Source organism: Littorina saxatilis, linkage group LG10 (genome assembly GCF_037325665.1).
Source record: "Littorina saxatilis isolate snail1 linkage group LG10, US_GU_Lsax_2.0, whole genome shotgun sequence".
Lineage (NCBI taxonomy): Eukaryota > Metazoa > Mollusca > Gastropoda > Littorinimorpha > Littorinidae > Littorina > Littorina saxatilis.
The window spans coordinates 4,624,603-4,649,867 of NC_090254.1; the positions used below are offsets into that span (position 1 = coordinate 4,624,603).

At 41.8% G+C, this 25,265-nt stretch overlaps 1 protein-coding gene across 1 annotated transcript in view; it reads left to right on the top strand.

Annotated features, from left to right (window-relative positions):
- The window catches only part of LOC138979130 (kinesin-like protein KIF20B), an 87,016-nt gene extending 78,909 nt beyond the window's left edge, over positions 1–8,107 (top strand). Inside the window, exons 39-42 of the mRNA XM_070351940.1 lie at positions 1,893–1,955; positions 2,785–2,869; positions 4,006–4,148; positions 7,825–8,107. Of these exons, the coding sequence (XP_070208041.1) occupies positions 1,893–1,955; positions 2,785–2,869; positions 4,006–4,148; positions 7,825–7,884 (351 nt within the window). The 3' untranslated portion in view covers positions 7,885–8,107. The remainder of the gene's footprint in view (positions 1–1,892; positions 1,956–2,784; positions 2,870–4,005; positions 4,149–7,824) is intronic.
- The last annotated feature ends 17,158 nt before the right edge of the window (positions 8,108–25,265 follow it).

Sequence of the window (25,265 nt, forward strand, 5' to 3'; positions counted from 1 at the left end):
CCCTTTTGAGTAAGACTACCTCCCTTTTGAGTAAGACTACCTCCCTTTTCAGTAAGACTACCTCCCTTTTGAGTAAGACTACCTCCCTTTTGAGTAAGACTCCCTCCCTTTTGAGTAAGACTCCCTCCCTTTTGAGTAAGACTCCCTCCCTTTTCAGTAAGACTACCTCCCTTTTGAGTAAGACTACCTCCCTTTTGAGTAAGACTCCCTCCCTTTTCAGTAAGACTCCCTCCCTTTTGAGTAAGACTCCCTCCCTTTTCAGTAAGACTCCCTCCCTTTTGAGTAAGACTCCCTCCCTTTTGAGTAAGACTACCTCCCTTTTGAGTAAGACTACCTCCCTTTTCAGTAAGACTCCCTCCCTTTTCAGTAAGACTCCCTCCCTTTTGAGTAAGACTCCCTCCCTTTTGAGTAAGACTCCCTCCCTTTTGAGTAAGACTACCTCCCTTTTGAGTAAGACTCCCTCCCTTTTCAGTAAGACTCCCTCCCTTTTCAGTAAGACTCCCTCCCTTTTGAGTAAGACTCCCTCCCTTTTGAGTAAGACTCCCTCCCTTTTGAGTAAGACTACCTCCCTTTTGAGTAAGACTACCTCCCTTTTGAGTAAGACTCCCTACCTTTTGAGTAAGACTACCTCCCTTTTGAGTAAGACTCCCTCCCTTTTGAGTAAGACTACCTCCCTTTTGAGTAAGACTACCTCCCTTTTGAGTAAGACTACCTCCCTTTTCAGTAAGACTCCCTCCCTTTTGAGTAAGACTACCTCCCTTTTGAGTAAGACTACCTCCCTTTTGAGTAAGACTACCTCCCTTTTGAGTAAGACTACCTCCCTTTTGAGTAAGACTCCCTCCCTTTTCAGTAAGACTCCCTCCCTTTTCAGTAAGACTCCCTCCCTTTTGAGTAAGACTCCCTCCCTTTTGAGTAAGACTACCTCCCTTTTGAGTAAGACTCCCTCCCTTTTGAGTAAGACTACCTCCCTTTTCAGTAAGACTCCCTCCCTTTTGAGTAAGACTACCTCCCTTTTGAGTAAGACTCCCTCCCTTTTCAGTAAGACTCCCTCCCTTTTCAGTAAGACTACCTCCCTTTTGAGTAAGACTACCTCCCTTTTGAGTAAGACTCCCTCCCTTTTGAGTAAGACTCCCTCCCTTTTCAGTAAGACTCCCTCCCTTTTGAGTAAGACTACCTCCCTTTTGAGACCTGATTGTCTCATTTTTGTGAAGGTCGTAAAAGGGGGGTTCCACTGTATGTATAAGCTTTATATTAACAGCTATTGTGTTTTCAGCGTAGCAATAGGGTCCGATTATTAGACGAGACAAGTATAATGCCGACGAGTCAAAGACGAGTCGCATTATACTTGTTCGAGTCTAAATATCGGACCCTATTGCTACGCTGAAAACACAATAGCGATTATATAGCTGTTCTGACCTTGATTTGTTGTTCCAAACTTACAAAATGACAGTTTTTGCGTCGATGCGTTGATCTCAGGTTTTGATAGCAGACGCCATTTCTTATGCGCATTAGTTTTGCGCAGGCGCCACACTGACTTTGGAAAAAGCAGAGCAGACGGCAGCGACGTTTTCAGTTTGGGTGAATGGCATTTATACTTGTCTCGTCATGAAGCGAATTGTTCAACCTCAGTTATAAACGACTACATAAATGTTAGTGCCATGGGTTGTACATCAATACTTCAGAGGGGAAGTGGGGTATTTAGTGTGGAGTTACGAGATAAGAAAGTCGGCCATTTTTACCAGTATGCTTTTGGATATTGACAAAAATGGCCCACTTCCGTAGCATTATGCTTTGATGATCGGAAGAGACCATCCAATCACAGCCCCCGAATTCCCCCACGTGTTCATCAGAATAGCTATATATGTTTATAAATGACCTGTTCCATATTGCAGGGGGGAAGCAAGTCGCGACGCAGACAAAGGAAAAAGCTGGATGAGAGCCTGGATGTTGTACAGGTGAATTACTTGTTGCTTACACAGCTACAGGAACACCTTTACAATTCTCATTGCATTTAGATGTGACAGTGCACATGAAAACTATCAGAATTGTTTTTCACAAGATAAGATTTTGACATGTGACACACACTAGACAGCAACACCCATGACGGCTGTCACAATGACATATCTCTATTCTTTTTTCCCAGATGTCTGTCTTCTCTCTCTCTCTCTCTCTCTCTCTCTCTCTCTCTCTCTCTCTCTCTCTCTCTCTCTCTCTCTCTCTCTCTCTCTCTCTCTCTCTCTCTCTCTCTCTCTCTCTCTCTCTCTCTCTCTCTCTCTCTTTTGTTTCTCTCTCTCTCTCTCTCTCTTTTGTTTCTCTCTCTCTCTCTCTCTCTCTCTCTCTCTCTCTCTCTCTCTCTCTCTCTCTCTCTCTCTCTCTCTCTCTCTCTCTCTCTCTCTCTCTCTCTCTCTCTCTCTCTCTCTCTCTCTCTCTGACTGCATTTATATGTGACAGCACATAAAAACTATCAGTATATCAGAATTGTATTTTACAAGAACAGTTTTTGACATGTAGTGCCTGGAGTAAAGGATGATGAAGGCGATGGAAAGCTTAGCGATTGATGCTAGGTGTTTTAGTGCAAATCAAATCAAATTAACTTTATTATCTCAATCTGAGAAATTGAATTGGTGGCACATAAAACATGAAGACAAATGGAAGACTAAAACATTATAACATAACAATAAATGTACATGCCAGTCGTTATGCTGACATTATTGGAATGGTTGTACTGTCTAGCATGGTCTTTTGAAGGTTGACCGTCACACAAGCAATGTTTTCACCGTGCAGGAGGCCCCTGAGTCACAGGACAAGATGTCGGCACGTCTGCGGGACTTGGAGGACAAGGCTGTGCAATCACCCGTCACACGATCAGGTAATTATCTCACCCAGCTGCTGTCTCTTGGCCAGATAGCTCAGTTGGTAGCGGCGCTGGCTTCAAAACCTGTAGTTACTAATACTATCGCATGGGTGGAATCCCAGGTTCAGCTTGGGATTTATTTCCCAGAGTCCACTTTGTGCAGACTCTCATTGACATACATGCGGGCTCCCTACTTTAAAACTTCAAACTGTACTGACTTTGTTTTGATGATAAAAGAATTCTTTGGTGTTCTAACAATGTTTGTGTACCAAGCTGTCAATTTATTATTTAGATTTTAAAAGGTAGGTCTAGCGTCATAACGAGGTTTCTGATTTGTCTGGATAGAACTCCTTTTTTATGGAGGGTACCTAGGGTGTTCTCTAGCGAAAAGTGTTTAAACGAAAAGGTGTTCTCCAGCGGAAAGTGTTTAAACGAAAGGGAGTTCTCCAGCGGAGAGTGTTTAAACGAAAGGGTGTTCTCCAGCGGAGAGTGTTTAAACGAAAGGGTGTTCTCCAGCGGAAAGTGTTTAAACGAAAGGGTGTTTGGACTGTGTGTAAAAGCCTGACAGTGTCGATGGCCAGAAATTGATGGTTTACGGCAGGTGGGTGGCTTTAAAATGGGGGTAAGTTTACAGAGATTGTGAAGAGAAAGTCCTGAAAAGCATGGTTATAAGGGAAGGGAGTCTTACACTTGTGGGTCTGAAAATTGGGGTTCCCCTTCAGAACTGTAAACTCTGAGCTCTAGGTCTGAAAATTGGGGTTCCCCTTCAGAACTGTAAACTCTGAGCTCTAGGTCTGAAAATTGGGGTTCCCCTTCACAACTGTAAACTCTGAGCTCTAGGTCTGAAAATTGGGGTTCCCCTTCAGAACTGTAAACTCTGAGCTCTAGGTCTGAAAATTGGGGTTCCCCTTCACAACTGTAAACTCTGAGCTCTAGGTCTGAAAATTGGGGTTCCCCTTCAGAACTGTAAACTCTGAGCTCTAGGTCTGAAAATTGGGGTTCCCCTTCACAACTGTAAACTCTGAGCTCTAGGTCTGAAAATTGGGGTTCCCCTTCAGAACTGTAAACTCTGAGCTCTAGGTCTGAAAATTGGGGTTCCCCTTCAGAACTGTAAACTCTGAGCTCTACATGGTCTATCTTTATGTTGACAGCAAAAAAACTTCTGAGATTGATCAGCACCGAGCAGGATGACACACCAGCGATGGAGGACGCTACCAGCACCGGCAAGCGAGGCAAGAGGAAGGGGAACAAGGAGGATGACATCACGCCACCCTTTGACTGCGCTCCATACCAGGTGATGACGGGTCCCTAGCTTAACACACACACACACACATGCACGCACGCACGCATGCAAACACACACACACACACACACACACACACACACACACACACACACACACACACACACACACACACACACACACACACACAGGGCACACACACACACAGGGCACACACACAGACACACACACAGAGACACACACACGGATTCACACACAAATGCATACACACACACACACACACACACACACACACACACACACACACACACACACACACACACACACACACACACACACACACACACACACACACACACACACAGGGCACTCACACAGACACACACACACACACACACACACACACAGGGCACTCACACAGACACACACACACACACACACCAGAGCACCCAATATCACCCTCATGGGGATCTCGATCCGCCCTAATTTTCTTTACCCTTTGTCAAATGTGTTTAGTTTTATTAATTTTTCTTTATGTGTAAAAGAGTACATTGCTAGGAATATCAAATTTAAATTATGGTTCTGGGATCCATTTTCTTTAAATCTAGGTTGCCCATTAAAAGTTGAAGGTACATTCGTATGGTCATGATTTTGTTCCCCACCGACCTTATTTCGTGAACGTTCATTCCAAGGGTCAGGGCCTAGCATTGTAAGCCGTTCGGCGTACTTTACGCCGAAATAACATCTCCAGTACGCGGAACTCGATTTGGTGTACGCCGAAATGCAAAAACCTGTTATTCCCAAACGGTAAACCCAAACAGTCCCAGCTTTCGTTTTGTGCGCCGTTCGGTTCAATTCTCAATCGGTTTGACAGTTTGCTTGAGCACGCACTTCCTCTGGCATCGCGCGAGCATGCTTTGTGCCGGTGTTTTGTGGCTCTAGACTTGAAATAATGTCTCGAAGCGACATTGTTGAACGTGGTCAGCCATTCAATGACAAAGAATCCAGGTATTCCTGGAAGTGGGAATGGCTGGATTTCGTTCCGAAGGCGGAAGGCAAGTCAGAAGAAGTAATGTGCCGATACGGACTATGGACTATGGCATAATTTAGTTGCTCAATCTTCTGGGGGGGGGGGGGGGGGGGGGGTCATTTTAGGTAAAAAATCTTCAAATTCAGGGGGGCTTTTCCCCCCGAACCCCCACCAGGGGCTTTGCCCCTGGACCCCACTGGGGGCCTCCTGCGGCCCCCAGACCCCCGCCTTTGTAAGCTGAACTCACTTTTTCCAATGCTAGGCCCTGAAGGGTGTTTATTTTGTGGCGTTTCTCTCCAACGTTTTCTTCTTCTATATTCTGTGATCTCATGCTTGTTTATTGGCTTTTTTGTTTGCTTGTCTTTCTTTGTTATTTTCTCTTGTATTTTTGTTGTTTGTTGTTTTTTCCTATTGTTTTGATGCTTTTTGTTATATTTAGTCAAGTTTTGACTAAATATTTTAACATCGAGGGGGAATCGAAACGAGGGTCGTGGTGTATGTGTGTGTGTATGTGTGTGTGTATGTGTGTGTGTGTGTGTGTGCGTGCGTGCGTGTAGAGCGATTCAGACCAAACTACTGGACCGATCTTTATGAAATTTGACATGAGAGTTCCTGGGATTGATATCCCCATACGTTTTTTTCATTTTTTTGATAAATGTCTTTGATGACGTCATATCCGGCTTTTCGTGAAAGTTGAGGCGGCACTGTCACGCTCTCATTTTTCAACCAAATTGGTTGAAATTTTGGTCAAGTAATCTTCGACGAAGCCCGGACTTTGGTATTGCATTTCAGCTTGGTGGCTTAAAAATTAATTAATGACTTTGGTCATTAAAAATCTGAAAATTGTAAAAAAAATATTTCTTTTATAAAACGATCCAAATTTACGTTTATCTTATTCTCCATCATTTGCTGATTCCAAAAACATATAAATATGTTATATTCGGATTAAAAACAAGCTCTGAAAATTAAATATATAAAAATTATTATCAAAATTAAATTGTCGAAATCAATTTAAAAACACTTTCATCTTATTCCTTGTCGGTTCCTGATTCCAAAAACATATAGATATGATATGTTTGGATTAAAAACACGCTCAGAAAGTTAAAACGAAGAGAGGTACAGAAAAGCGTGCTATCCTTCTTAGCGCAACTACTACCCCGCTCTTCTTGTCAATTTCACTGCCTTTGCCATGAGCGATGGACTGACGATGCTACGAGTATACGATCTTGCTGAAAAATGGCATTGCGTTCAGTTTCATTCTGTGAGTTCGACAGCTACTTGACTAAATATTGTATTTTCGCCTTACGCGACTTGTTGTTGTTGTTTACGAAATTGATGTGGAAATTGACACACCGGCGGAAATGTGGGTAACGCATGTGCAGAGAAGAGAAAGCATAGGAATCATCTATTCTAAAAATAACAAACACTAGTTGCTACCGACCTAGTACCAGACTGACATGAATACCGGGTGAAAATAAATCATTACCAGGTGGTATAAACAAATACCGGGCAGTAGTAAAACGACATTTTCACTTTGTTGGACACAATTTTACAGACTTTTCATGTATTTGGCACCTTGTTTCTGCAATGTTTGTGACGGAGAAATAGAGTTATCTCTGTTTGTCTTGGCCCATGGTAGTAATGAAGCAGGCATGGGAATTGTCCGCCAAAAGGCAAATTTTCGCCAATTTGGGTTTTTTTGTTCCGCCGAAAAAGCAAAAGTGTCCGCCGAAAAAATAAATTGGGGAGGCAAAAATGGTTCTAAAAACTGAATTTAATGGCAAACTTGGAGCTTAGATGACACCAAATTGCACCATTTGGGTTCTTTGGAGAACAAGAGGCGAAGCCTTCAAGGCTCACGTAAGAAATCGACAAACAGTAACACAAACTCAATCACTCCGTCACACATACACACACACACAGTAAGCATAGGTGACACGGTGCAAGAGTGTGAGACACTAGATCTAGATCTGTCTGTCTGTAGCCTACTTACGGGGACACGACTGCCAGATGGCCAGATCGACACTGCGCTTTCGACAGCGCTTCCTCGCGCAGACACTGGAAACTTGCTGTGCAGATTAACCTGTAGGAAATCTCCTTTTGTATCTTCTTTATCTATTTTTCTGGAGCTACGAAACCGAACAATGTGAAATCATGAGTCGTCTTCTCCGAATCGGCGAACTGCATCTCGGTGATAACTGTATCCATACCACAATCCTTCACGCGATCTGACCTAACCTTGACCCCTGACCTGGTCTACATACCATACACGACACAAACCAGTCAGCTGTTTTTACCCCCCCAAAACCCCCCACCACCCGTTTTCTTTGGATACACACTTTAACTACATACGTGCCGACGAAATGTTGATCATTGCTTCAATACGTTGAAGCTGTTGCTTGAATAATAACCAGGTAAAATTAGTATTTCGGTGTTCAGTCAAATGTTAAAGTTTCTACCACAGACATACATACATACGCACGCACGCACGTACGCATGCACGCACAGACAGACAAAAGTTAGCATCGCATAGGCCATAGGCTACACTTACGTGAGCCAAAAAGACATTCCGGGGGGCCATGCCCCCGAACCCCCCTAGCAAGGCTAGGCGCTTCACTCCGTCGACTTTGCTATTACTTACACATTTTCAGCCTTGTTTACTTTTTTTGTGCTAATTTCTACCCTTACCTGTTTCAGCCCCCCGGTGTAGAGACAAGGAAGAGCTCTCGTTTGAGAACCAGGACAGCGAAGCAGTAATCTGAGGTCTCCTTCTTCTTCGTTTTGGATTTGTGTTGATTTTATTGTTGTTGTTTTTCCTTCACTTTTTACGGTTTTCTTTTATTTACAGTAATTCTCTATTTTTGCTATCCGCGATACCTGTTCTGCAAAAGTGTTCTTGTGTGTTGGCATTACACTGAGTTTATAAACTCTCTGTGGCGGTTTTCATCACAGACAATTTGAGTGCCTTGGCAGATACTGACATTTGTTTTTCCTTGTTCTTGTCTTGTTTTACTTTGACGAAAGGAAAAAACTTTTCTCTGATCTGACCTGCATCGTGACCTAATTATGCCGCTGGGTGATTCTACATCTGGCCTTTGATAGGACACCTTAACGTTTATCATTTGTTTAACAAAGTTCCTGATGTGTGCTTAATGTTAAACCGACCCAACAATCCAATTCATTTGTTTGGCCTAAGCGAAACTCGCCTTGATTCCAGGATCGACGACACCTCTATTGACATTACTAACTATACAATTTTAAGACGCGACAACAACCAGTCTAGTCATACTGGACTTGCGCTTTATGTACATGATAGCATCCGAAAGATCACAAGAAGGAGAACTGATTTAGAGTCAGAGAATGTTGAGTGCATCTGGACTGAGATAAAACACTCAAAATCTCCTGTGTTAGTGGGGTTTATATATATACAAATCCAGCCTCTTCACTTGCATGGATTGATGATTTTGTGCGCATGATGGACAACGTTAACAATTGTAATTCTAACATTCTCCTCTTAGGTGATCTTAGTTATGATTTATATAAACCGCAACATGCATGGTCTTCTACCACATCTCTGTTTGGTCTTAAGCAATTAATAAAAGATCCAATACTACTGCAACGTTAATTGATCATATTTACACAAACAATGTGTGTAATGTTTCCAAAGTGTTTGTTTCCAATGAAAGTATAAATGACCACAGTCCTATTTTTTGCACTTGGTCTTTTAAATTACCAAAACGTCCGCCTAAGGGCCATACAACAATTGAGTACAGATCCTTTAAAAACTTCAATGAGACGGATTTTTTGCGAGACATTGCTTCTATACCCTTTCATCTTATTTGTAATCATACTTGTCCAAATAGTGCCTTTTCTGCTTTGTATGAGGCATTTTTGCCAATTATTGATAAGCATTCACCGTTGCGCAAAAAGAGGGTTAAGCACCCCACACTTCCCCCGTGGTTAAATAAAGACATTATAAACGCTATGGCTCTTCGTGATTTCTATAAAGAGAACAAATGAAAAGCTGATTACAAGAAACAAAGAAATATGGTCTTAGACCTTGTGCGCGGGGCCAAAAGGCATTATTTTAATAAACTTGTTTCTGAGAAGAAAGATACTGCTTCCTTATGGAGAGCAATAAACGAAGTAACTGCAAAATCAAAAACCCGACAACATTCAACTTCGGTTGGTATTTCACCCAGTGCCTTTGATGATTATTTTTTTATCTCTTCCTAGTAAGCTTTTAGAGTCTACCTATAGGGAAAATGACAAAAGGGAGTATGAATGCCCACAATTTCTTCAATTATTTTGCCAGGCCAATTTAAAAGAAGTCAAACCCATTCAGTCCACGAAGTCGGGCGATTAATAACTGACTTGAGTAATAAAAAGTCAATGGGACCCGATAACTTACCTGCTTTCTTCCTCAAGTCAGCAATATTTTCAGCAAGTCAGAACTTTTTCACGTTGGGATTTGTACACCATAAAATTGTTTCACATTTTCATGCTTGTGATTTTGATTGCTTCATCGTTTAGTGTTTGGGATTTTCACCTGTAATATGTGTGAGCTAGTTGATGATGAAATTCTTGGAGAAAATGTTTCTTCTTTGAGAAGTTTTGTTCTTTGTTCAAAAATCAAAAGCCATTTGTTACACTGAAAATTCAAAGAAACTCTAACTTGGTACACTTGAGGCTTTAAAAGGGTTGGCAGGTCAGTATGTGTTACTGTGTTCTGACAGTATCACTGTGTGTAGATGCGTGGTACCATGGTTGTCTGGAGAGCGCCAATGGCCTAGTACCTCAGTCTTCAGCTCTCCTGGTTTCCTCGTTATCCAAGTTTCCTTCTGGTAGACGATTTGCCGACCAAGGCTGACGGGCATTTTGTAGAAGTAGTGGAGCCACCCCCTACCCCACTTCATCGTTATAGGAACAATGCCAGTTGGTTCGGGACTGCTTATTTGCTATAGCTAGCTTATTCCCAGCTAACCCCTATTTCTAAGGGCCGTTCACTATCCCCCACCTGTGACCCGCCGGGTTGGGGATGGTCGCCCCGCTACTGATCTGGAGGTGGCTAGGTCCCTGGTGTTAAAGGATAAGTTGGAATATTTAAGTCTAAAGCTAGAATCTTCATTCTTTTCCAATAAGGATCAGATCCCAGCCCCCTTACCCAAAGACACACACCAAAGACACACACACTGTCACACAAATAAACTTGGTACTAACCAAAGTATTTCTCTTGTATATATTGTATTTTGCCTGTGCTCAATTTCTGTCTTTTTTCTTATTAATTTTTATTTATTTAGAAAATTAAATTGTGTTGTGCTTCTGCCGGACCGCCAGCAGTTGTTTGGCAACAGATTTCTTCACAGTATTTGTGAAGTAGTGATTATGTTATTTTGCAGTGATGTTACAGCAAACACTTCCATGGTTGTGTTTTTTTATGCAAAATCGTAATGTTTGTAAATAAAATGCCTTACAAATGAGCAGTTTGGTTTCTTGTGTGTGTGTGTGTGTGTACATGTGTTTGTGTGACAGTTTGTGTGTGTACATATTTTTGTGTGTATCTCAGTCTGTGGGCAAGTACAATGGGCAGTTCTGGTGAGGTTATGCCCCTTCTTTCTTTCGGCTTGTAACAGGCGGAACCTTGCGGCAAGATCACACGAGACAGGAAAAAAACGTGCATTGGTCCCAAATACCATGTCGCTTTGGTAACAGTTCGTGTGTCGTGCATTTTATACGGTAAAAAGACAATGGTAAGAAGCGGAACCTCGCGGCAAGATCACAGGAGTTGTTTCGCGGTATCACCCCAGAAGCGCTCATTGGCTCTCGTAAGCACTGATTTCTACATTAAAACTTCATGACGTCTATATTTAAATCTTAATGCTAACCCCAAATCGCATAGCTAGACATGAACATTAACCCTTACACTGGTGCAATTCTGTAACACATGTTACATAGCCACTGTTAAATTAACAGAGAGAAAAATAGGTTTTCGCATCCATGGGAGGTAATCGGAACCGACCAAACTGACTGAGCCAGGGTTAGGGTTAGGGCAATAGCGGCCCAGCCGGCCCGCGACATGTCGTGACAAGCAGGTGACAGTAGCCTACACGTAAAGTAGCGCGACAACCAGCCAAAGGGTTAAAACCAGACTACAAAAGTATGCTTCCTGATAATATCGCCCCACCCTACCCTTATTGAAACTGATGGACGATTTCACAATAATGTGTTTGTGTTTCATTGTCCAAGGATTACAGTCATTGCCTGACAAAAGTACGGTTCTTGACTTTCAAACACAACGTGCAGGTAACACTAATCTATATACATTTTACCTTACACAAAACCCAGAGGGAGAGACCTTCATCTTCAGACTTCTAGGGGTAAAAGGTTTAAAGCACTGTGGCACATCAAATTCATTTCAAATTTGACAGTACATAGAGAGAGAGAGACAGACTGACAGATCTTACCTTCACAAGCATACAAACATAACAGAAACTCAGCATGGGTGGGATTCTTCCGAGAAATCCGAATTCGATTATTGCCTTTTTTCAGTTTCTTTTTTTTCGGTTACGGATTCATGACATTTTTTAGTCCCACCCATGGAAAGAGAGAGTTGTGTGTGTGTGTGTGTGTGTGTGTGTGTCTTGTCTACCTTTTGAATTTCATCCTTGGATGATTGATTGATTGGTGATACCAACTGCATACATGTACATTGGAACCCCCCATTTCTAGACCTCCAACAATCTGAGAAAATCAGGCCTTAAAACAGAGGTAACTTTAGAGAAAGTGTGAAAAAGTAAGGTCTCAAGTAGGGGGAGATCTTAAATTGGGGATCCTAACAGGGGGTTCTAGTTACGTAGGAAGGGAGCTAACCAGTGGTCTACCATTACACTTGTTCAACAATGGATCGTCTCTCTTGCCATTGGTTCATTTACTGGTTTCAAGTTTTCTGATGACGTTCAACTCCGTTACGTCTCCACTAAAAAAAAACCACCTACACACACACAGGATAAAAAGGACAAAAAATACACACACACACACACACACACACACACACACACACACACACACACACACACACACACACACACACACACACACAAAACAAGAACAGTGAACAGTACAGAAATACTCAAACTGCAGTTTTTATAGCATATTAACGAGTTAAAAAAATGTTACAAAAGAAAGAAATCAAGTTTTTGCAATGGAGACATAACATTATAAATCTGCATTCTGTGTGTTACAATGCTAAATCAAAATTTAAAGCATTATATATTCTCACACACACACAAAAATAAAAAAATTCAACAACAGAACAATCTATTGAATAAAAAAGGGCTTATATTTAATCATTTTTAAGCTTGTATGTCATTATGTTGGACTGAGGTAGGTTTGAAGGTAGACATTATTCCATGAAACTAGGGTTTTATACTGGTGTCCAAATCACATGCAGGGCCGGACTACCGGGGGGGTTATGGGGGTTGCGCAACCCCCCCCCCCCCCCCTAGCCTAAACATGTACCTTACTTATTTAATTTTTTTTTATTATTGCTTATTTTATGCCGTTTCATGCAAGGAGCGACCATTTTCCTATCTCAGAATATGACCTACCCGTCAGCTTCAGGGGGCTTCGCCCCCTGACCCCCACAACGAGGGGGGGGGGGGGGGGGGGGGGGGGTGGGTTGTAGGGTTTCCGGACCCCCCCCAGCCAAAAAATAAAAATATTGAATGAGGTATGCATTTCTTTATTTTACATTGAGTTTCAATTTTTGGGGTATTAATCAGTGACAAAATCTGCTGCCTGAAACTGGTAATGATCATCCTCAGAATGCACCAGATTGCACCATTTTGCATCCTTTTTGACTCACATGCGAAGCAAAAGTGAGTCTATGTACTCACCCGAGTCGTCCGTCCGTCCGTCCGTCCGTCCGGACGTCCGTCCGTCCGGCCGTCCGGAAAACTTTAACGTTGGATATTTCTTGGACACTATTCAGTCTATCAGTACCAAATTTGGCAAGATGGTGTATGATGACAAGGCCCCAAAAAACATACATAGCATCTTGACCTTGCTTCAAGGTCAAGGTCGCAGGGGCCATAAATGTTGTCTAAAAAACAGCTATTTTTCACATTTTTCCCATTTTCTCTGAAGTTTTTGAGATTGAATACCTCACCTATATATGATATATAGGGCAAAGTAAGCCCCATCTTTTGATACCAGTTTGGTTTACCTTGCTTCAAGGTCAAGGTCACAGGAGCTCTTCAAAGTTGGATTGTATACATATTTTGAAGTGACCTTGACCCTGAACTATGGAAGATAACTGTTTCAAACTTAAAAATTATGTGGGGCACATGTTATGCTTTCATCATGAGACACATTTTGTCACATATGATCAAGGTCAAGGTCACTTTGACCCTTATGAAATGTGACCAAAATAAGGTAGTGAACCACTAAAAGTAACCATATCTCATGGTAGAAAGAGCCAATAAGCACCATTGTACTTCCTATGTCTTGAATTAACAGCTTTGTGTTGCATGACCTTGGATGACCTTGACCTTGGGTCAAGGTCACATGCATTTTGGTAGGAAAAATGTGTAAAGCAGTTCTTAGTGTATGATGTCATGAAAGGTCAAGGTCAAGCATGTGAGTCGTATGGGCTTTGCCCTTCTTGTTTCAAAATTTTCCGGGGGGGCATGCCCCCGGACCCTCCTAGTAGTGGGGCTCGTATGTTGCAGACGCACTCATAAATCATTCACATCTTGCAACAAACACCATACTTTGTGATATTGTTCCTTATAATTATTTAAGGGATTTCAGATACAGAGCCACTTCAGAAATCGTTTTTTTGTGTCTTTGATAGGGAATAAAAGGCTGCATTTACAGCAGACGAAATTCGTACCAAAAGCGCTCAGCAGTAAATATTCCCAACTCAGCAAATGTAAAATTCAATGGTTTACCATGCACCAGAAGTTGTCTGCTGATAACACATGCATGACATAAATACTCTTATGGGTATTTTTGTGTTCTGGTATTTAATTTGATCGTTTTTAGAATTTTATTTATCCGCAGCATGAAAATTCAAGATGGCGGCCTCCGCAACATTGCGTGTTTTGATTTGAACGAAAACAACGTTTCTGAAGGTAAGTTTTCAAGAATACGCATCCATTCACCAATGTCACATCATTTTACTGTTTAATTCTCCCCTGGGGTCTGTTATTCATCGGGTGAAGCGCTGAAATGCAGAGACTTTGTTTAATCTTGCAATAGCTCATCAGCTGGATTGTGATGCTGATAGATCTAGATCTATCTGTTGATTACAAGTAAGGAAATCATGATCGCCACGCTGGTGATTTTAAACAGATTAAACGAACTTTGAATAAAAGGCGAGGAGAAAGAGATTGTTCATGGTATGATAAATGATTAGTCCTGCCTACGTTAAGGACTTCCATAAGGTGGGGAGGGGTAGAGTCAAAAACTGAGTGAGGGTAGGCCAGATAGTAGGATGACCAGCTGGAGATAAAAACACTCCACTCCCCATGTCTTTACAGTGTTGTGATCAAACTTTCAAAGACGGTAGGTAACAGACAAAAGCATACAGTGTATGCTAATCAAATGAGATAAGTGGTTTTGAAAAATGAAGAGGTACCGCTCTTTGAGTTTTACAATTTTGGTTTGTTGCTTGTTTCTCATCCTTTTGCTTATTTGAAGTTGACCGTGCATTGGTGTGAATTTTATTTTTACAGGATATATACAAGAGTTACACCACATGCCGGTTCCTGGGAACAAGCGTTCTGCATTTATTCCGGTGCCACAGAAGGGAGCCGATTTCACTAGTAGTAGTTCTACTGTATCAAGGTTTGTTACCTAATACATCTTAACAGTAAGATATTTTTATTTGTATTAATTGGAACATGTTTGCACATCATTTGTAAGCGACCTCTGTGAATTTGATGGGTTTAACGTACGAACCCTCACTATGGTCAACATTCTGTTAGCGACTGTTTGAAGCGAATAAATGTAGCGGTCAGAAAGATTCCAGAATCAGTTGGGTCACTGGAAACTGTGTTTGTTTGTTTTTTAACCTGAAACAGTAAGAATTATACGAATTCATGAAATACAATTTTCTTTCATTTTGGTCTGTTGTGTGAAGACTTGCTAACCCGGCTTTGACCGACTCTCTGAGATAGTAAACATTATTCAAATACATTCAAATAAAAATGTCACTTTTCATCTTTTGTGTGAAGGGTACCCCAGGCTGATTTCCTGCACCATGGATGTAGAGGAGGCCAGACAGTCTGCTTCTCATTCCAGCTGTGTTGCGGTTTTTTCTGCTCGTGAAGTGTATCGCCACATTGCCAAAGCCATTGGCCAAGAGAAGTCACCCTGTCTGCCCATTTTGCATAGCCTTACAGGCTGTGACACTATGTCGTTCTTCAATGGTATTGGGGAATCAGAAGGCTTGGGAAGTATGGCAAGCATTTGAAGACGTCACTCAAACTTTCTTCAGGTTGTCTGCTCCTCTTTGTAAGCTGAGTACCACTGACAGGGCAGCACAAGAGCTTTTTGGTGTACATTTGTAGGACAAAACCAGCAACGTACTGGGTGTAAACAGTGCTAGACGGTACCTCTTCAGTAAAAAGAGCTGCCAAATTGACCATAATCCCCTTACAAGTGAGGTGCTGCTGCAGGACATGAGATTGAGAAGAGCCATCTACCTATTAGACTTCCAAACTCTGTGGGCTGGCAGTTCAAGGCTGGAAAGTGGGAGTCATTCTGGACGAGCTTTCAAGAGGTATCCAGCGTGTGCCGAGAACTCATGAGGTGTGCCTGCAAGAAGAGCTGTACAACAAAACGCTGCAAATGCTGCTAAGAAGGACTGCAGAGCACAGCTCTCTGCAAATGTGCTTGCATGCCTGTGAAAACTGTCAGCATCTAAACTGTGCAAAAATATTATTGCACCCATTTTCATACCCCAACTCAAACTTTTATTCCTGTGTCATTTTATTCAAACTGTCTATGCCATTAAAGGCTCGCATCTTCGCTATCTGGCACATTTGTTTTTAACATCATCATTTACGCCGTCAAAATAAGGATACCCTTGACGTGACAAAGAGATGTGACAAAAACTTCGGGTACCTTTTAAAAAGCCGACGACAATTCCTGAGGCACAACTGGGTCACTGTTGTATACGAAGAGAAAGTCAACTTGATTATCCATCCAGAACAGGTTGTTTTATTTCGCCATCTTGCATATTTCTAGTGTTGTGCCATTGTACCTACTGATGTATGTGTCGATCTCACGGATGAGATGTTTATGTGTCAAATTTGAGGGATACCCAAGTCAACTAAAATCCATGTATTTTAGCAATGACCAAGTGGGTTGCGTTGAAACTTTCAGGAATGTGTGTCTACGCACGAGGCGTAGTTCAACCGTTTGAGTACACTTTCAAATCTTCACGAAATAATATTTTAAAAACTGCCACAGGTTTGTTGGCTTACATCCCACATATTTTTGACTTCGCATGTATATATGACAGATGGTTGTTTCAAGTACTGCCAAAGTTTTCTTTTGAGTATAGACATTTGCCGGAATGTGCTAGTTGTGTAAACACATGAGAACAAACAACGTTTTCGAAATACAGCGATTATGAATTTTAGTCGACTTTTGAGTTGATACATTACATTTTTATCAGTTTTATTTTGGGGGTACCCTTATTTGGGCGGCGGTCAAATAACCCATGTAAAGGCCACCTTTTATCTTAAAAGTGTTCCAGTTAGCCAAGTTGAGTGCCCTCAATAGCACACATTGAATATAACAGCACAGGAATGAATGTTTTCGTTTTGGTATGAAAATTGGTGCAATATATTTATTTTTGCACAGTTCAGGTAATCCACAAATTCTTCAACCCTGCCACCCACACCGTCCAATCATTCTCTGCACCAACAATACATGTATTGTTTGTTTAAAAATGTGTTTGTGTTAGTTTCTATTGCAAGAGAATGTCTTGTAGCATCAAAAATGCCTAAATACCCTTTTATTGGCGGCCATTTTGAAAATTGTAAAAAAACTACTGATTTCTTAATTTTTTCACGGTGGCTCTGTATCAGGTTTTGTTAAGCAAAAGCAAATGTCCATTTACGCCAAATTTGCTGTTAATCACATGAAGTGAAATATGCCTAACATACCCAACCGTTTACACTGGCGGCCATTTTGAAATTTATTTTAAAAACTACCCATTTTTTTATTTTTCGCGATGGCTCTGTATCAGGTTTTGTTAAGCACATAAAACTCTTCATATTTGCTTAATTTGGTGTTTGTTGCATGATTTGAATGATTTTGCAACATAGGAGCCCCACTATAGCAAGCTAGGCGCTTCGCGCCGTCGGCTCGGCGCTTCGCGCCTTCACACCCATATCTTCACAATATACTTTTGAAAAAACCCAGTCATAAAATGAACTGATCCGCCCCTGCCGCCAGGGGGACATCCCCCTGGGGCACCACTGGTAACCCCCCCCCCCTCCTCTTCGCCTAGTCCGGCCCTGACATGGATCAATTTTGAGGCCAAATTTGCAGTTATACTCCGGCAGATCGAGGGCGTCTCCAATGACTTGTCTCCCTTGGGCAGTGTTCTGACATCACCAAGGCTTACCTCCCTTCAACTGCTGACGGTGTTATCGTGAATTTGTCTCCGCTGGACTGTTTCAATAATGGCCATGAATTGTCTCCCGTAGACAGTTTTAGGACATGTACCAATAATATTAGTAATCTGGCGGCCCGTCAATAAAGTTGCTCGCCCGCACGCGCAACCACGCACACACACAACCACAACCACACACACACACACACACACAGAGGCACGGCCGGCCGCACGCACGCACGCATGCACGCACGCACGCGCGCGCGCGCACGCACGCGCGCGCGCGCACGCACGTACGTACGCACGCACGCACGCACGCACGCACGCACACACATACACAGGCACACACACGCACGCACGCGCATGCACATACACAAGTCATCAACTCCCACGAGGACTGCTGATGTGAATGCATGATATATTGTGTAAAAAATTCCATCTCACACGGCATAAATAAATCCCTGCGCCTTGAATCCGTGGTTGGGATATGTGCACGATATAAATTGCATGAGATAAAATTTAAATAAAAAATAAAACAATGACATATCTCTGTTTTCGTTTTGTTTATGTCTGTCTTTTTTTCCTCTCTCTCTCTCTCTCTCTCTCTCTCTCTCTCTCTCTCTCTCTCTCTCTCTCTCTCTCTCTCTCTCTCTCTCTCTCTCTTGAAATGTTTTGATGTATGTCAGTATGTATTAACAAGTCGCGTAAGGCGAAATTACTCCATTTAGTCAAGCTGTGGAACTCACAGAATGAAACTGAACGCACTGCATTTTTTCACAATGACTGTAGTCCGCCGCTAGTGCAAAAGGCAGTGAAAGTGACGAGCCTGTTTAGCGCGGTAGCAGTTGCGCTGTGCTGCATAGCACGCTTTACTGTACCTCTCTTCGTTTTAACTTTCTGAGCGTGTTTTTAATCCAAACATATCCTATCCATATGTTTTTGGAATCAGGAACCGACAAGGAATAAGATGAAATTGTTTTTAAAACGATTTCGGAAATTTAATTTTAATCATAACTTTTATATTTTTAATTTTCAGAGCTTGTTTTTAATCCATAACATATTTATATGTTTTTGGAATTAGAACATGATGAAGAATAAAATTAAAGTAATTTTGGATCGTTTTATAAAAAAATAATTTTAATTACAATTTTTAGATTTTTAATGACCAAAGTCATTAATTAATTTGTAAGCCTCCATGCTGAAATACAATACCGAAGTCCGGCCTTTGTCGAAGATTGCTTGGCCAAAATTTCAATCAATTTGATTGAAAAATGAAGGTGTGACAGTGCCGCCTCAACTTTTACAAAAAGCCGGATATGACGTCATAAGAGACATTTATCGAAAAAATCAAAAAGAAATCTGAGGATATCATACCCAGAAACTCTCATGTACAATTTCATAAAGATCGGTCCAGTAGTTTACTCTGAATCGCTCTACACACACACACGCACAGACACACACTCACACACACACACACACTCACACACACACACACACACACACAGACACACACACATACTCACACACACACACACACACACACACACACACACACACACACACACACATACACCACGACCCTCGTCTCGATTCCCCCTCTATGTTAAAACATTTAGTCAAAACTTGACTAAATGTAAAAAATACATTCATAAAAAATACATGACATTTTTATGTACGTAAAAAATGTATGCAATTTGAAATGTCTTTTTAATCGTTTGACATGTTAATAATGTAAATTGTATTGTAATTAACTTAACTTCTATTTCTTCTTGTTATTAATCGAGTTACCCTCAATGGGCGAGGGCCGGATGAAAAAAAGCATGTTTACATTGCTTATTCTGTTACCCTCGATAAATAAAGTTCAATCAATCAATCAATCAATCAATCAATCAATCAATCATTCAATCAATCAACCTCTCTCTCTCTCCCCCTCTCTCTTTTTCTCTCTTATCATTTTTGATTACTTGACTAATTGTATTCCGGTAGACTATGAATTGAGACGAGGTCATGGTGGATGTATATAATATGTATGTATGTGTGTCTGTAGAGCACTTTCCGGAAAACTACACAACTTTTGATTTTGAATCTTAACACGTTAGTTATTCCAGATGATAATACCACACTTTTTTCTTCAATATCTTTTTTTTTCAATGTCTGTGATGACGTCATATCCGGGTTTGAAAATTAGTTGAGGCTGCACATCAGGGGGGGGGGGGGGGGGAGGATAGGGGGGATGGAGATGCTGTGCGCGTTTAGCTTCTTCTTCCGTTGACATGACACATTTGGGTAAGTAGGCCGATAACCTCCGCTTTGAAAAAACCCTTGAAGCAAAGAAAATCAAATAAATCTTAGTAGCGCACGTGACGAAGAAGGTGCGGGAGATGAGAAAATTGTGGGGGGTGGGGGGGGGGGGGGGGGGTGTGGAGACGCTGTAAACAGTTGACAAAGAGAGATCCAAGACATGTTGCCAGGGGCCTGGTAATCTAGCTGATTTGTCTTTTATTCTCGCTGCTGGGAGCGTGGAAATGGAGTTTTGTCAAGGATAATGAAGGGGTTCTTTCTGCCTTTCTCTGCCATTCCCGGGGGGCAACTTTTACAGCCCTTGTGAAGTCAGAAAGCGTTTGGGATTGGGGAGCTGGCTTTCTTTGTGGTGTGGGATCCCCCCCCCCCTCCCCCTCTCTCCTCTCACCCCCACTCTCTCTGAGTCTGTCCTTCTTTGACTATCAGTTCCTGTGTGTCTGCCTTTCTCTCTGTTTGGCTGTTTGTCTGTGTCCGTCTGTCTGTCTGTTGATCTGTCTGTCTCTGTCTGTCAGTCTGTTTGTCTATCTGTCTGTCTGTCTGTCTGTGTCTGTCTCTGTCTGTCTCTCTCTCAGTCTGTCTGTCTGTCTCTGTCTCTGTCTCTCTCTGTCTCTCTCTCTCTCTCTCTCTCTCTCTCTCTCTCTCTCTCTCTCTCTTTCAAGCTCTCACACATTTAAAGCAAACAGGTACCCGGGGGATAGATGGGCTGGATGGAAAAATTCTTAAGTTGTCAGCCCCAGTAACTTCCGATACTCTCACTTACATTTATAATCTCTGTCTAGACAAAAAAATATTTTCCAATGGCCCTCAAACAGGCTAAAATCTTTCCTTTGTTTAAATCTGGTGATAAGAGAGACTCCTCAAATTATAGACCGATTTCTATATTGTCTGTATTATCAAAACCACTTGAAAAACATATAAACAAACACATATTCGCGCACTTTGACAAGAATAAATTATTTCACCCAAACCAGTCTGGCTTCAGGGCTAATCACTCGTGTCACACTGCCTTAAACTCTCTTGTTGATCATTGGCTGGACAAGATAAACGATAATGAATTTTGTGGTGCTGTTTTTGTAGACTTTGCCAAAGGTTTTGATGTAATTGGTCACAAGTTGTTACTCAGAAAACTCTCATTATATGGACTCGGGATTGATTCAGTCAATCTTATTAGGTTTTTTTCAGCGACAGGCAACAAAGTGTGCATGCATACAAACGCTTCAGCATCAAGTATGCAGGCTGTACGGTATGGCGTGCCACAAGGGACAGTATAAGGACCTCTACTCTTCTCCATATACAGCATCAAGTATGCAGGCTGTACGGTATGGCGCGCCACAAGGGACAGTATTAGGACCTCTACTCTTCTCCATATACAGCATCAAGTATGCAGGCTGTACGGTATGGCGCGCCACAAGGGTCAGTATTAGGACCTCTACTCTTCTCCATATACAGCATCAAGTATGCAGGCTGTACGGTATGGCGTGCCACAAGGGTCAGTATTAGGACCTCTACTCTTCTCCAAATACATACATGACCTGCCCTTTCATGTCAAAAACTTATGTGAACTTTTTGCAGATGACACTACCATACATTCTAGTGACACCACTTTAAATCGTTTATCAGAATCACGGCAAGAAGGTTTAAACCAGCTGAGTGAATGGACTGAGCTGAGTCATATATGTCCCTAAACCCCCCAAAAAACTAAATGTATGATAATAACAACTCGACAAAAACGTCAGAACATTACCTCAACTTTTAACGATTTGATTGTCAATGATGAAATTGTTAAACAAGTCGACCATCATAAAGTGCTGGGAGTGACCATCGATAACAACCTGTCATGGTCACACCACATCGAATAACTTTCTAAAGTCATGTCCAAGAAAGTATATCTCTTATCTAGAATCAAGCACTTCCTGAATTTGGAAGCCAGGAAGTTATTCTTTAATGCCCATATTCAATCTGTTATTGATTACGCATCAACCTTATGGGAATAGGCAAGTGATAAGTCATGAAAACCAATAATAAGATTGCACAAACGAGCGCTCAAAGTAATTTTATTAGAGAAAACAACCCTGTGTGAGGTAGACTACATAAATGTAGGCATTCTCCTTCTGAAGGCAAGATTAGTGTGAATGAATGTAAATGTGCTAGTATGCTGTCATACAGGAATCAAACACAACGCCAAAGGTAAGTTCCCTCCACTGTATTATACGGCTATGACATCATACACACAAATACACACAATCATGAACATAAAGGTTAAGTACTCAAAAATCCAGTACTCACAGTTTTGTAGGCAAAAAAACCAACTCGAGATTACAATCTCGTACACAGTTGCAATAACAAAACTCTCTACCCTTCACTTGGTTATGAAACTACACAACCAGTCCGTGAACTCACAGGCACACGATATCTAATTTACAGGTATCTACTCACGGCTCGTGTGTAGTCAACAAAAACCAGTTATAGTTCCTACTACGGCAGACTTAAAACACCGTCTGCTCTGTCTACTAAATATTCCCTATCTCTTAAGTAATTAAGATATTGTAGACATATTTTAATTCTGGTTATACGCAGAATTACACAGCTTCTATTGCTGTTCAATAGGAAATGTATTTTAACTACTATTTACTTCTACTGGTGACCTCGGTCTACTCAGTTTCTACCGCCCTGTGACCACTATGGTCCAACTCTACGGACAAAAATAACCGTGCACTAGCTTCTAGAAATCCCGTCGAATCTCAGCTATGCGAGTCTATAGGCGTGATATTCCGGCGGCTTCTCAGATCCTTCATTCTGTCATCTGGTCACTACCTTCCTTTACGACCGGTTACACGACGCACTGCACAACATAAATAGCGGACATCTTGTCTTAGATATCTGTCTGCTATGTTTAAAGTTACAGTACTAGTGTTAGTCGATTCAACTTATGCGATAAACATTAACGGTATTCAAATGCTTATTCCATTTACCTGTTAAGCGCTCTACTCGGGCTTCCTTTCTCCCGGTCGATTCCTGTGACAACCCCTCCCTGTCGCTGGACAGTGGTTAAGTGTAACGTAATCTTCGTTGCGATTCACAACATCAACTCTCTCGGTCAGTGAGCTGAATTCACAGTACGTGCACCACACTTACGCTACGTCACTCTATTATCTCTGGTTAGCGCTCTCAAAGCGTGGAGGATATCACTATCAAACTTTGCCTGTTAGTGTTATTCGTAATTTCCTTCACAATTAGGTTATAATAAAGGTACCCTTATGAGCAAAATTATCATTCGGCGTGTACCTAAACTCTAATTGCCAAATTTACCATGAGGAATTCACACCAATCTATGAGATTGAACACTCCTACTCCTCGGATTGACTTGTTTAAGTCCAGTTTGATTTATTCCGGTACCAGCCTCTGGAACTCTCTTCTAACCTTCCTGCGGCAAACTACCAGCACAAATGTTTTTAAGAGCAGATATTTGTCTTATCTAATGAAGTCAAAATAAGCATAATTTGTCTGAAAAAGGTTTGTATTTAACATGCCACTCTCTTTTTTCGGATGAACAACCAACCATTTAGATGTGTGATGATTAATGCAATGTATTGCTTGTTTCATTGATTTTCTTTTAAATGCAATGTATGACTAAGAGCATTGTGTTGTTTTAATGAATCTACTCTATACCGCTAGATTCACACACTTACTCGCAATTTCCCTCTATGCAATGCATTTTGTGTACATATGTATAACTTCGCCGGGTACCGGCTTCGCCGGGAAGAAGTAGAGCCGAATACCAGGAAAGGAGATAAACGCGCAAAACACTGGAGACCTTCTAAAAATAGTAACGTGCAGTGACCTTCTAAAAACAGTAACGTAGTAACGGGAATATGGATTGACGCCACACGGAGGAAGGGAGATAATCGCGGCTGAAAACACTGGAGAAGATAAGGAAGAGTTACTGGTAGTGGATCCAGACCAAAAAAACCAAAATCGGTTCAGCGCGCACAGCGCTGCGCGCAGAGAGCACGTGTTGAAATATCTCATCGATGAGGTTGTGTCCGGGGTGTAGCTGAATACGGTGTCCAAATTTGAAAAAGATCCACCGAGAACTTTGGCCGTGCATCGCGAACAGACAGACAGACAGACACTAGTCGTATATATATATAGATACGTTCTTACTTCAGTTATCGGTTAAAATGTAGAAGTGTTTTGTTTGTCTTTAGTTATTCCCTTTTCAGGGCGAGGGCTGGATGTAAAAAAAGCAGATCACTGCTTACTCTATTACCCTCGTTAAATAAAGAATTGTCATTGTCATTGTCATTCTCTCTCTCTCTCTCTCTCTCTCTCTCTCTCTCTCTCTCTCTCTCTCTCTCTCTCTCTCTCTCTCTCTCTCTCTCTCTCTCTCTCTCTCTCTCTCTCTCTCTCTGTCTTTGTGGGATTACAATATTTGAGGTGGAGATAAAAAGAAGGAAGTGCCTGAGAAGACAAGCGGATATTTCATGGTTTTGTTTCATCTTCTCCTCCTTTTATTCCGCTTGCAATCATTTTAATGTTTCAATGTTGTTGTTGTTGTTGTTGTTGTTGTTGTTGTTGTTGTCGTCGTCGTTGTTGTTGTTGTTGTTGCTGCTGTTGTTGTTGTTCTTGTTGTTTTTGATGTTGCTGTGGGGCGGGGATGTCGTAGCTCAGTCGGTAGCGCGCTGGATTTGTATCCAGTTGGCCGCTGTCAGCGTGAGTTCGTCCCCACGTTCGGCGAGAGATTTATTTCTCAGAGTCAACTTTGTGTGCAGACTCTCCTCGGTGTCCGAACACCCCCGTGTGTACACGCAAGCACAAGACCAAGTGCGCACGAAAAAGATCCTGTAATCCATGTCAGAATTCGGTGGGTTATAGAAACACGAACATACCCAGCATGCTTCCTCCAAAAACGGCGTATGGCTGCCTAAATGGAGGGGTAAAAAACGGTCATACACGTAAAATTCCACTCGTGCAAAAAACACGAGTGTACGTGGGAGTTTCAGCCCACGAACGCAGAAGAAGAAGAAGATGTTGCTGTTGTTGTTGTTGTTGTTGTTGTTGTCGTCGTCGTCGTCGTCGTTGTTGTTGTTGTTTGTTGTTGTGTGTGTTTTGATTTTTGCTTTGTTTTGTAGTCGCGTTTTAAAATCAGACGATGATGTTGTTGTTGATTTTGTTGTTGTTGTTGTTGTTGTTGTTGTTGTTGTTG